The sequence below is a fragment of the Ailuropoda melanoleuca genome, chromosome 2, assembly GCF_002007445.2.
Source record: "Ailuropoda melanoleuca isolate Jingjing chromosome 2, ASM200744v2, whole genome shotgun sequence".
NCBI lineage: Eukaryota > Metazoa > Chordata > Mammalia > Carnivora > Ursidae > Ailuropoda > Ailuropoda melanoleuca.
In genome coordinates, this window is record NC_048219.1 from 142,963,152 (window position 1) to 142,976,312 (window position 13,161).

Here is a 13,161-nt window from a genome sequence, read left to right on the forward strand (position 1 = left end):
TCGATTTGATTTTGCAAAAAATTGTAGTAAGGACAATCCAGCTTAACAAGTTATCTTTAAAATTCAGTTTCCAAGGCAACAATCATAGGTCCCTGTACACTGATTAAAAAAATCATTTTTATAAATTTAGTTACTGTAACATCAAAGGCAAGAGTTAAATATAACTGCCTTACTTTTATCTCCTTTTATCAGACTTTTGAACAGGCCAACTTCTCTCTTTTTAATGGACTGATACTGGATCCCTAGTCTGCTCCCACTAAGTACAAGAAGGTTAAGGGCAGATAAACTGCCAATTTCCCAAGTGTGTGTCTGTGGATCTAGCCTACTGCACGTGTGTTAAGAGCAAACCAGGATCCAGCCCATGGTATATGCATAACAGCAAATCTCCTTATAACTTATTCCTTCTAACTTTGTAACTCAATAAAGCAAAAAGGGAAGAGCTCTTACCTGCACATTTCACTCCCTGAGCAATGAGACCCCACATGAAGTTGGCACAGTATTCACACCAGTGTGGCCCTCTGAATGTATGGACCTGAAAAAGAGTAGTGAGTGACAGAGTGGCCAGAGGGGAAAACACATGGACGAGGAGACTGTTTTCTGTCAAGCACTGAAATACAAACCGTAGTCAGTACCGAAGAGGCGCGGTATGGCTACATTTAGAAAAACCTTGGTTGAGTGGGACCAACAAGCAGTTAAAATTTGTCAGAGCTTGAGTTCCTCTTTGTTTCAGAAATGGTGATGCATCAAACCAATATTCTGCAATTTACTTTGCAAAACAATTTCTACAGTGGTTTTCCAACTGGTCCCCTCCAGCTGTAAGCCTTATCTCTGAGTTCCACAAATACTGGCATTTTCTGGGTGCTACGGCATGGAGGAGGAGAAGGAGAGACATAGGGTATGTTTGGATTCCATCAGGATTTTGTCAGATGACCTACCTCCTGTGACCACAGATGGTGAGGGTGATACTTAGTGACTGGTCACAACTGAATCATCAAAAAGGGCCAATTTCTGTTTAAAACCATTTAATACTTACTGTGTTAGTTAAGGGAATGAATATATTTTAGAAACTGCAGAAGCTACAGTTAATCAGAAACCCTATTTGAGTATAGTAATTATGCACGAATCATTCCAGCCTCGAAACCATTTTCTTGCACTTGATTCCTATATCCCTAAGAAAGGAGGCCCCAGAGAAAGGATTCAAATGCTAAGATACCTCTAGACTTTTCTTCATAGGAAAGAGAAGCCATTCTAGCTTAATTCAGATGAAAAAGTATTGGTAGAAAAGAGAAGCAAGGAATCCGTACCCCAATATTAAATAAAAGAAAAATCTGGAATATTATCATAACACTTTGAGATTTCTGAGGAAAAAAAAATTCTAAGCAAATATTGGCTGAAAATGTACCCAAGAAATAAAAGAAAAAGGGAGAGGGAACCAGGAAGTCACTGATCTGTGTATCAAAGTACATTTACCTGAGAAAATTTCTTATATGTCTGATTTCCTCCTGCAGAAAACAGTCATATGAGAATGCAAATCACAAAGAGTGATGATTTGGCTCCAACATAAATATCTGCCACAATGGCTACTGCAAATAATGAAATTCACCACTAAGATTGTCATTTTTGCCACTGTTCTTTTTATGTTTCAAGTAGGTAAATGATTTTTAAGATAATCTATAACTTGTCTTTTCTAACTTAAGATGCTATTGAACACAAGACTTATAATGAATGTAAGATGCATATATTCCATTTAGAAAAATCTAGCCAAGTAAATATGACAGACCATTGGTTATAAGAGAAATCCCAATTCCAGAGATGTTAAAATGAAAAAAAAAAACCAAACCCATTAAAATCAATAAGTAAAGGTATGTCAGAATACTAATACCAGCTAAGTAAGGCTGTCATGGATAACCTGGTGTTGGTCCCTTCCAAGCAGGCATGTGCTGGTGACTCTGGGAACTGCCAAGTGAGCCTGAGCACAAAACGTGTCGATTTTGAAAAGAAGGCCATAATCTCTTCTATGTCTTTCATGGAAAAGCATCAGGAATGCAGACACAGTTGCTTCCGGATTGTTACTGATGCTCAGGGCCTGTAAACTGAAAGCATTTCCTAGGGTTTCTGAAGCATAGCCCAAGATCAACAGTCAGATAGTCTGTGATGTCTTTATGTTTGTCGGTGTTCCTCTGAGTGAATAAAACTGGATAAAGTATGCAGTCTTGCTTTGCTTTGAGGGGTATGATTGCAACAGCACTGACTTGTATAAAAAAAAAGTTACATAATCATGAAATAGCTATACAAGCAGGACGTTAGCTTTAGGGAAAGTTTTTGGGATACCCACTGGCTTAGATGTTGCTAGATGTTGGATACTCCAGTATCACTTGACTTGGTGAGGTTAAGAGAAATGGCCTAGGAGCACAGAGGAAGTAAGTCCCAGTCTTGTACCTGTCAGTTATCTCACGATGAAGGATCTTAAAGTTACATTTGGGAGAGCAAAGACAGAGTAGATGATGTGAAATAACTTAAAACCAGGCTTGTGAGAAACAGCACTGAGTATTGAAAGGTTACGACAGAACCAAGTCCCTTCCCTGCATTCAAAACAGCAGCAGTGAATGTGGCACCTGGGAAATCTTGGGACATTTCTTCATATGACATATACTGAAGGAAGGGTGTGAACGGTCCGAGCAGGCTGGCACTCTGAAGGATCACATGTGAGAGCACAGAAAGCAATCTCTAGGGAATTGTTATTTATACATTTCCCTCTTGGATGGTCCTTTATAAAGGCCTCCTGAGCCACATGGGGTGGTGGTGGTGGTTTTCTCTTTCGTTTAAACCACTTGGAAGGTAGCTTATACAGCTCACCAGGGAACAGTTCTAGAAAGGGGACTAAAGCACCAGAAGCTTACTAAACGTCTACGTGTATAACAAGGTTTAACTGGATTCCCTTCTGAATCTTTATAACTCATGTTTCTTAAATTTTGTTTTGTGACCTCTATGGCTCCATGACAATGGACTCTGTAAAAATGGAATACTGTAGCCTTTTTGTCTTTTTTATTCTAGAGGTCATCAAAACAGAGACTTCATTCAGTAGTTATTTTTATTCATTCATGAATATTTTTAAAGGAATGACATACAAAAAGAGAAAAAGGATACTGGCTTGAGGCATTAACTGTAGATTTTCCCCATTAAATACAGCGTGAAAATGCTCCACAGAAAGGGCCCACAAAGTACCTGGGAAGCTGGGGGAGGGGCACTGTGCAGGCTTAAGATGGGTCAGCTGGGTGACCTGTGGGGCAGCACTGGGGTGTGCGTGTTGGAGGGGGTGCGTTAGGAAAGGCTGTTCCAAGGAAATCAAAGGTACATGGACGTTTAGAGAATCATAAGTTCAGCATGGGCAGAGGTGGGGATGACCACATGGCAAGAATCAAGAGACAGACAGGGCCTCTCTTTTCCACGCCTACAGATTCATACTTTGCCCAGTGAGCAATGCAGGGCCACTGAAGATTTTTAAGGTGAGTGACAGGCAGGCAGGCGAGGCTGGCAGAAGACAAATTAGGTAGGAGACTATGTATGGCAGGAGTCCGGGTGACAGATGGTGTGGGCTGAACTCAGGCAGCGGTGATGGAGGGAAGGGGTAAAGGAGGTATGTAGGAGGCAGAATCAACAGGCCTTGGTAACCAACTGAATCAGAGGCACAGGAGAGGGGAAGAGGGCATGAACGGGGGGAAAAAAGCAGAATAGGTTTGGAAGTGAGGAAGGAGGGGAATGGCAGTTTGAAGACTTCTGGGAAAGAGGGGGTAACTCACGGAGTAAAGTTCCTGACGGTGGCAAATGGAGATAGGGCAGAGGGATTGGCTTTGAATGAGAATTATTTTCCCCATTCCCTGAGTTGGGAAAAGGGAAGGAGGGGAGCGGATGGCTGTGCAGGAGTCATGGGGCTAGAGTCTCTGCATTATGATGGAAGTTCAGTTACTAAGCAAACGAGGAGTTTGCAGAAAGGGGGAACAGGACCTGGAACTGGCCAGAAATTCAGAGGAGGGCTGCTGGACTTGAAAGCAAGTTTCTTTTCTGGATGACACTAAGTCATACAATAAGGGTCAAGCACATTAAAGAAAAAGTAACAAATGCTTTTTTAAAGTGCTTTATCTAAATGTTTTATTTATGCAGTTTTACATAATCAGTGACGTTTATATCATGTATTTTACCAATTCAGAAAAAGATATCTTTAAAAATTAACTGCACAAATCATGCAACTTCAAGCAGGACAACTGGAGAGCTATTCCTTCCAGCACAGTGGAAAAAGGATGCTATTCCTGCACACAAGGCTCCAGGACACGGACACCGGCAGATCATTTCGTTAAAGAAAGATGGTTGTATTGATTACCTGTCTTAAAAATGATTAAATCAGAATGTAATGGGCATTCAAAATATAATAATTAAAAGGTCAAAAGTTGCACCGTGGGGATTTTTTCTGCTTAGGAGGACGCTAAGGAAGAACTGGGGTGGAATCTGGGAGAAAGGAGGCTTAGAGCAGTTCTCAAGGGGGCCAGGGCCGGGCCCGAAGCCCTGCATTGAAACAGATGGCAACTTTCACCTGGAATGCCCTATAACATAGTAGATACCTTTTTAGGGATCAGGAGCTGGTCAGCATTTGGGGTTCAGAATTACTGATGTCTTTACAACAGAAACAAGTAGCGGACAATCATTAAGTGACATTTTCCTTAGGATTTTGATTCTAAATGGCTCCAAAGTTTGTGTTTTAGTTTTCCTGTTTCTTCTTATTCTCCAAGGCTGTCAAGTCAGGTCTTTCTCCTTCTTCCTTATCCCCTTGTCCCTTTTCCCATTCACTGATTCTAGATGCAGATGAGGTCATCTCAGAAGTTTGCTAGCACTGGATGTAAATCAAGAACATATGTCAGCTATACTCTTCTTGAAGGCCTTTTAAAAGGAAAACACAAACTTCTGGCTTCTTGTCTGTGTTTCTTATAGTTGAGGCTGACAGTGGGGACAGTGGTCTTAAGATGAATGAGGTGTTAAGTAGTGTCTTATTTTATTCTATGACATCTAATCTTTAGTTAGTGTTTCTTCCAGTCTGTTTCTGCTCTTTACTATGTGACCTTAATGACATACACTGACTTTATAAGGTGGGAAACTGACCAGCATTATTTCTTCCTTAGAGTTATTTGAACAAATCACTTGATCAATTTTTAAAAAAATCCCATTGGGGAGGGTGTTTTGATAAGATAATCCTAGAGAGCAAGCAGCTTCAGTGTGTAACTTTATCAGGGAGGTCAAGGATGGTCCTGAGAAAAGCAACCTTGTAAATTGGCCACAGATTATTTTCTAGGCCACCTCCAAACCTCTGGTCCATCTTGACAAATGAAAGTGACAGAGTACACAGCATGAATTATACCTTCATGAACAAAGGGCATTGCAACTAGTTTGAAGGTCCTTTTCTACAACTGGAAAGAAGACAACTTTATTACCATGACATTTCAGATTGCTTTTCACCTATGAACAACTCCCTTCATGTTAACATCACTGACATCACTTAGAAACAGATATGAAAGACTGAGTTAATTAATAGAGCCCAAAAGTCTATCACACAGAAGGCGCTAGTCAGAACCAGGCTGAGGACACACAGGGAGGGGAGTGACTGGGCTACTGAGGGGACCCCGTGGCACAGGCTGAGGATACGTGTCTCCTAAGCACTGATCTGGGTAAACACTGAAGCTCTTCGCCACTGGGCCTACTATTATATTGCCCTAAACCCCGGCTTCTATAAGAAAACCAGAACATCTTCTCATCATGTTTCTGACATTTGCATCTCCAGTTTGAATGTCAGTAATAAAAGGAGAGGAGAAGAAATCAATGCGATCGGAAGAGGAAAAAAAATTTCAGCCTATCTTCATTATCCCTTCCAAGCCATAACATTCCCTCTAGAAATAAGCATGAATACAAACGGCAAAGGAGCATACCTGCAAAGACTGCTGCAAATGTGACCTAGGTTGGAGGTGATAACAATGTTCAGGGAGGGGTGCCTGGGTGGCTCAGTCAGTTAAGCATGTACCTCTTGATCTCAGCTCAGGTTTGACCTCAGGGTTGTGAGTTCAAGCCCCGTGCTGGGCTCCACGCCCAGCACGGAGCCACTTAAAAAAAAAAATACCTGGGAAAATGAAATTTTGTTTTGGGGGAAGAGGACTGACATTTGGGAGGCTCTGGTGAGTCAGCTCTGCAGTCTGGTACTGGGTGATGAAGGGAGAGAACAGATGATCAAAATCATAATGAAAAGCAATGTAGGTAGAGAGGCAGCTGGGCAGGAAAGGCTTTTTCTCCTTTCCCCCCCCATTTTTATCTTTCAGGCAACCAGAATGTACTCTTTTATGTAACCAATTTTAGTCTCACCAAAATGGCTTAATTTCAATCCAAAATATTTGAAATTTAGAATTTTGGTCCTGATTTTGCCATCATAGTTAAAGTATTTTGGTTTATACTATTAAGTCCTGAGCAGAGAATGCATAATGTTGGCTATGATCATTAGCAACAAATACAAAAACCGTGTAGGGTCCCTGCAAAAAGCCGTGGGGAGCAGGTACTCAAAACAGGAGTATCTTTAGTATCAAGGCAATACCTTCTCGTCTTATTATCTAGTTAAATCTAGTCAAAATGACTAGTGGCTTCGAAACTCTTGAGGAAAGGTCTCTAACGAACAGGTTTGGGTGCGGTTAAGCTCCCAGCACCCACAACATGCTAGCCGTGCCTACTCTTCTTGTCTGGATGGAAAGGATGTGTAACGTAGTGCCCACAGCAGGAAAGGTGGAAGGAGTGCACCAAACACTTACCGAAACAGTGCCTGGAGCTGAACGAGGGGCATACCCCTTGGCCCCATGCAGTGCCCCCAGCAGGCGGAATGGGGGCATTGCATGGAGGCCCGGGATCATGGGTGAAGGGGCCCAGGTGCGAACAGCCTCTCCAACTCGCTGCTGTAGAGGGACTGTACAGGGGAAAGCTTGCAGGGGCTCTGTGAGGCATACACTCGACCTCACAATAGTTAACACAGAAGTACCATTTTGGAGAGGATGACAAATGACAGAAAATCAGTGACCTAAGGTTTCAAGAATGAAAAAACCGTTCAAAATTGAGGGAGATACCATAAAAGTCTGTGAGACATACATTGGCCAGACCATTAATAAAGGATGTCCCCTTGAATATGAAAAATAACACTAGGGAAACGCTGGTATAATACTGTCAGACTATAATACTAGTCTTATTAGTAGGGCAATTATTAGGGCAATATAATAAGGTAGTTCTTCCACCTATAAATATTATAAAAATGGTTTTTATTGATTAGTATATAAAATGACACCTTAAGTAAACACGTACAGACAAATACGGGATTCTTACCAATTCCACTCATACAGTCCATTTCCCCCAATTCTATGCAGGCCTTATTCAGAGAGTTTACATTTCTTTATGGCTTGCTTCATGATCCACCTTCCCCCACCCTCCACCTCCCAAATGAACACTGTATCTCAGAGAGGGAGAAATATCTCTAAAACTACAGCTGAGTTAATTGTGGTGTAGACCAAGTGAACTTACTTAGAACCACACAACCATACTCATGCTAGAACACAAACGCAGCTGCTTGTGTCTGTGTTCTGTTCTCAGCTGCCGGAGTAGCTCCTGACAGAGCCAACAATCTGAAACCTAGGAATCAGGCAGTAGTTTTGGAACTTTGAGATATCAAAGTTTTCCAGGGATTCCATTTATTTATTTACTTTTATTATGTTACAAAGTACAGGCTGTATAATAAATAGATGTGAAAAAATAAATACAACCAGTAATTTAAAAATACGTTGTTTCAAAATATGAGTGTTTAAAGTATTAGAAAACCCCTGACTTTAATGTTTGGACTTTAAGTTTCAGAAGCAAATTTCTTTTTCTTTTTCTTCCCCACAGGGGCTTTAATGAGAACTTTACCTCTAAACCGAATCATGGTTAAAGTTTAAAACTGTCAAATGCCATAACCTAAAACACTTCATTTTGAAAGTTTAGTTTTATTACTTGGATTAATAAGTTTGCATTTCAAGTATCAGTAATAAAAAATCAACACAATGAATCATTACTTCGAAATATCAATCTCCTAAAGTTGTATTATGAAGATACGATAGGAAAAGGAATGAATCATACTTGGTTGTACAATAAAACCACACTGTACAATCCATAGCTGACTGACAGGTAATGTCTATACGCACATTATAGACAGGCAAACTGAACGAAGAGACAGCCCTCAGAACAATCCACATTATCTCACAGTCCCAATTCTGTACTAATATATAGCTCCACATAACCAGGTTTCAGTTGCTCTTCGGCTTAGTTGTAAGAATGTCACCTGAAGTTTACTGTTAACATACATTATGAATGGAAGTATTTCTATGATATACCAAGAAAAAGGTTAGAATAAAATGCACAAGAAATTATTAAACTATGTAGTTAAAACTCTTTTTAAAGCTCTAGTGAAAGAGATCCAAATTTTCTCTAGTTTCTTCTATTTCATTGATTGCTGCTCTTATCTTTAATATTTCTTTCTTGATTTAATTACATCTTTTTCTAGTTTTAGGTGGAAGCTTAACTCACTGATTTAAGATTCTCTTGCTTTCCTAAAATAAGCATTTAGTGGTAAAGATTTCACCATAAGCACTACTTCGGCTATATTCCACAAATTTTGATATGTTGTATTTTTTTATTCAGTTCAAAATATTTTCTAATGTCTCTTGTGATTTCTTCTTTAATCCATGAGTTATTTAGCAGTAAGTTGTAAATTTTTCAGGTATGTGTTATTTTGAATTTAATTCTGTTGTGGTACAAGGATATGCTTTGTATGATTTCAATCCATTTACATTCATTGACACTTGTTTTCTGGGCCAGAATACTGTCTATCTTGGTGAATGTTCCATGTTCACTTGAATAGTATATGCCCTCTGTTGCTGAGTAGAATACTTCTATAAATATTAGGCCAAACTGGCTGACACTATTGTTCAAGTCTTCCATCTCATTGTTAATGTTCTGTTTGTCTGTTCTGTCATGGAGATTTCCACATGTGTTTCTCAATCTACAATTGCAGATTTGTCTATTTCACTTTTTATTTTTTATTTTATTTATTTTTTAAGATTTTATTTATTTATTCGACAGAGATAGAGACAGCCAGCGAGAGAGGGAACACAAGCAGAGGGAGTGGGAGAGGAAGAAGCAGGCTCATAGCAGAGGAGCCTGACGTGGGGCTCGATCCCATAACGCCGGGATCACGCCCTGAGCCGAAGGCAGACGCTTAACCGCTGTGCCACCCAGGCGCCCCTATTTCACTTTTTAGTTTTTGCTTTAGGTATTTTGAACCTCTGTTATTAGATGAATATAAATTTTAAATTATGCTCTCCTGATGATTACCTTCTTCACTCCCATTAATACTCCTTGTTCTGAAAACCACTATATTTAATATGTGTGTGTGTGTGTGTGTGTGTGTGTGTGTGTGTGTGTGTATAGCCACTCTAATTTTCTTTGAATTATTCTCTCCATGGTATATCTTTTTCTTTTGACTTCTCTGGGTCTTTATATTTAAAGTGGGTTTCTGTGGATAGCATATAGTTGGATATTGCTTTTTTTTATCCAATCTGACAACCTCTGCCCTTTAGTGGAGATTGGGGGCCATTTCCATATAAGGTAACTATCAATACGACTGGGTTTAAAATCTGCCATCTTGGTTTTGTTTTCTATATACTTTGTTTGCTCTTCTGTTCCTTTTTCTCTCTTCCATAGTTTTGAAAAAATTGCATATTTTTATGGATCCATTTTGTCTCTCCTATTAGTTTATAACTATTTTATATTTTTAGAGTTTGCTCTAAGGTCTACAATACATCTTTAACTCATCAGTCTGTCTTCAAACAATATCATACCATTTCATGTATAGTATAAGAATCTTAACGACAGTATGCTTCCTTCACCCTGTACGTTATGCTATTGTTGTCATATACTTGTATAAATAAACTATGTAATATTACTATTTTTTGCTTTAGTCAATTATCTTAAGTATTCACTAAAATGAAAGAAAAAACATCTTTTACACTTATCCACATTTTTACTTTTGGCATTCTTTATTTTTTTGTATGGCTCTAAATTTCCATCTGGTATTATTTTCCTTTTGTCTGAAGAACATCCTTTAACGTTCTTGTAGTATAGGTCTCCTGGTGATGAATTTACTCAGCTTTTCTTTGTTTAAAATTTATTTTTGTTTTCATTTTTGAAAGACATTTTTGCTCGATATAGAATTCTAGGCTGATTCTTTTTTTTTTTCTTTTGTTGTCGTTGAGTACTTTGAAGATGTCACTCTGTTGTTTTGCATAGTTTCTGATGAGAATTCTGTTGTATTTTTCATCTCTATGTAAAATGTATTCTCTTCCCCTCCCCCCGCCTTGTAAAAAAAACTTTCTAAAATATGTAAGCATACTAGTGACAAAAATAATTTGTTTCTTCCTTTGACATATTTTCCTTATACTGAAATAACCTTTATAGATGTCAATAAAGAAAAGAGTAGTGTAAAAATCAATTCTCTTCTTTAAAAAAAAATGTACCCTGTATTTCTGTGTATGAGTGTGCACATTTAAGATCCTATAAAGCTATAAAATTATAAACACATTCCAAAGCTGGAATATGAAAATAAAATTCAAGAGAAACTGAATACATGTTTAATTTCTAGATTCTAGAGATGTTTCTCTACACATTTTGATGTCACATGTGAGGGATGAACCAGGCTGAGGTAAAGTACCACTTCAGGAATAAAATTTTTCTTTCCCATAACCTGGTTTTCTCCTCCCTGGATGCGCTGATGATTTTCTCTTTAGTACTGGTTTTTAGCAATTTGATTATGATATGCCATGGTGTTGTTTTCTTCATACTTTTTTTTTTCCGTTTGTAGTTCACTGTACTTCTTGGATCTGTAGGTTTTCATCAAAATTACAAATTTTTTGATCATTAGCTCTTCAAATAATTGTACTGTTTCCTGGCCCTTCACCATTCCTCCTTCTAACTCCAATTACACTTTTAAGTCAGATTGCTTGTTACTGTCCCCCATTGGTCACTGATGCTATGTCCTTTTGGGTTTTGTTTTTTGTTTTTTTAATCTGTCCTTCATTTTGGATGTTTTCTACCATTGTGTCTTTGGTGTACTAATCTTTTCTTCTTTGATGCCTAATATGCCATTAATATTATCCAATGTATTTTTCATTACTTTTTAAGATTTTAAAAATTTTATCTTTAAGTAATCTCTATACCCAGTGTGGGGCTCAAACTCACAACCCTGAGATCAAGAGTCACATGCTCCACTGAGCCAGCCAGGTGCCCCCATTTCAGATATATTTTCAATCTCTAGAGATTCCACTTGGATTCTTTCAAATAGTTTCAATTTCTTTCCTCACTGCAGCTTTTAGTCTATTGCTAATTTAGTCATGCTACTAAGATGATATCCTTTTAAGGACTTAAACAATGCCTCATATATTATCACATTTTTCTACTCCTACTGGAGTGCAAAACTATTCTCAACCCTGAGTGAATTTCAGTAATTGTTCAGTCTATTGCTTTTTGGTGTGTGTTTGTTTTTTTAAATAGGCTCCTCTCATGCATATGTAGATAAGTACTTGCTAAGAGTCAAGAAGACCTTTATGCAGATCCCCAGAGTCCTGTGTACAACTCTGTCCCCCCAGGGACACTGCCCCACAAATTTTAGCTGCTTTGCCTCATCAAACTTCAATCTCTATGTCTCAACTCAGCTAGACCACTGGGTTCTCTTTAGATTGTCCCTCCATGTGTTGTGGCCAAGTAATTGCCTCCAAGCAGTAAATGAGAACAATTTTAAGACTTCTCTTATTGTGTTCTTTTTTTCAGGGATCATAGTACTGTACTACCTGTTCATTATCTGAGTGTGGTTTTATATATTTTTTTCTGGTTTGTTAGTTGTTTAAGATGGGAAGGTAAGGGCACCTGGGTGACTCAGTTGGTTAAGTGACTGCCTTTGGCTCGGGTCATGATCCCGAGGTCCTGGGATGACATCCTGCACTGGGCTCCAGGCTCAGTGGGGAGTCTGCTTCTCCCTCTGACCCTCTCCCCTCTTACTCACTCTTTCAAATAAATAAATAAAAATAAAATATTAAAAAAAAAAAAGATGGGAAGGTAAATCTAATTCCTTCATCATGGGTAAAAGTGGAAGTTCAGATTATATTATTTCTAAAACTGATCTTTCTTGTGAGTTTGAACCTGGGACTTCTGGGCTTCAGTTTCTACATGTGCAAAATTAACTTAGTAATTCTCATTGTCCCTTATAGAGGCTGAACTTCTTCAGGATTCTTTCGTCATCATGCTCTATGAACATGTCTCTCCCAGCAAAGTGTCACATTGACACTGTTGTATTCAGTAGGTTGTATACTAGGCTCTTGGAATTAGTGACATCATTTTGTCATTTAATGTTACTGTGGGCATTTCTTATATTTTTAGCTACACAGAATACATGTCTTCTCTTTGGGTACCAGTTCTCAATCCATATGAATTGTATGAATTGACTCCATCCCCAGCTCCAGGAGAGAATATATGACCTTGATCTAAGCCAATCGGCACATTCCATTGTCCTGCCTAGGAGTTGAGTTACTGGTTCAGAGATGGGCATATAAGATAATTGGGCAAATGCCCACCAGGCCCATACTTCTTTGTTCAGACTAGAATCAGAGAATATTTAGAGCTAGAGCCTCTGTAGACCATCTTGTCACCAGAGGAAGGTGCAAGTGAAGACAGAGCTGGAAGACAGGGTTCTGGTGCCATTCTAAGCCCCTTAGCCAAAGATACCTAACCACTAGCCGACTTTCCTTATGTGAGCCACTAAATTCCCTTTTTGCCTTAGCAAGCATGAGTTGGGCTTTCTGACACTTGCAATGGAAAGTCTTCAATTGTTCCATCAAATGGTTTAAATATCAATCATGGGTTCCAAATAGATTTTTAAAAGACACACTGAAGCAATGCCATCAACTGTGGAGTAACGAACTATATTAGCAACCATCAAAACAAAATTGCGTGCTTCCTAGAGATGGACCTTTTCTTCATATACACTATGCAAGCTTATTAGGCAGA

The 13,161-nt window shown here is 38.9% G+C and overlaps 1 protein-coding gene across 4 annotated transcripts in view; it reads right to left on the minus strand.

Moving 5' to 3' along the window:
- The window catches only part of CHN1 (chimerin 1), a 192,626-nt gene that overhangs the window by 22,798 nt on the left and 156,667 nt on the right, over positions 1–13,161 (minus strand). For all 4 annotated transcript variants that reach the window (XM_011226216.3, XM_034654759.1, XM_034654760.1 and 1 more), the window contains one exon: positions 448–532. In XM_011226216.3, coding sequence (XP_011224518.1) covers positions 448–532 — 85 coding nt within the window. The remainder of the gene's footprint in view (positions 1–447; positions 533–13,161) is intronic.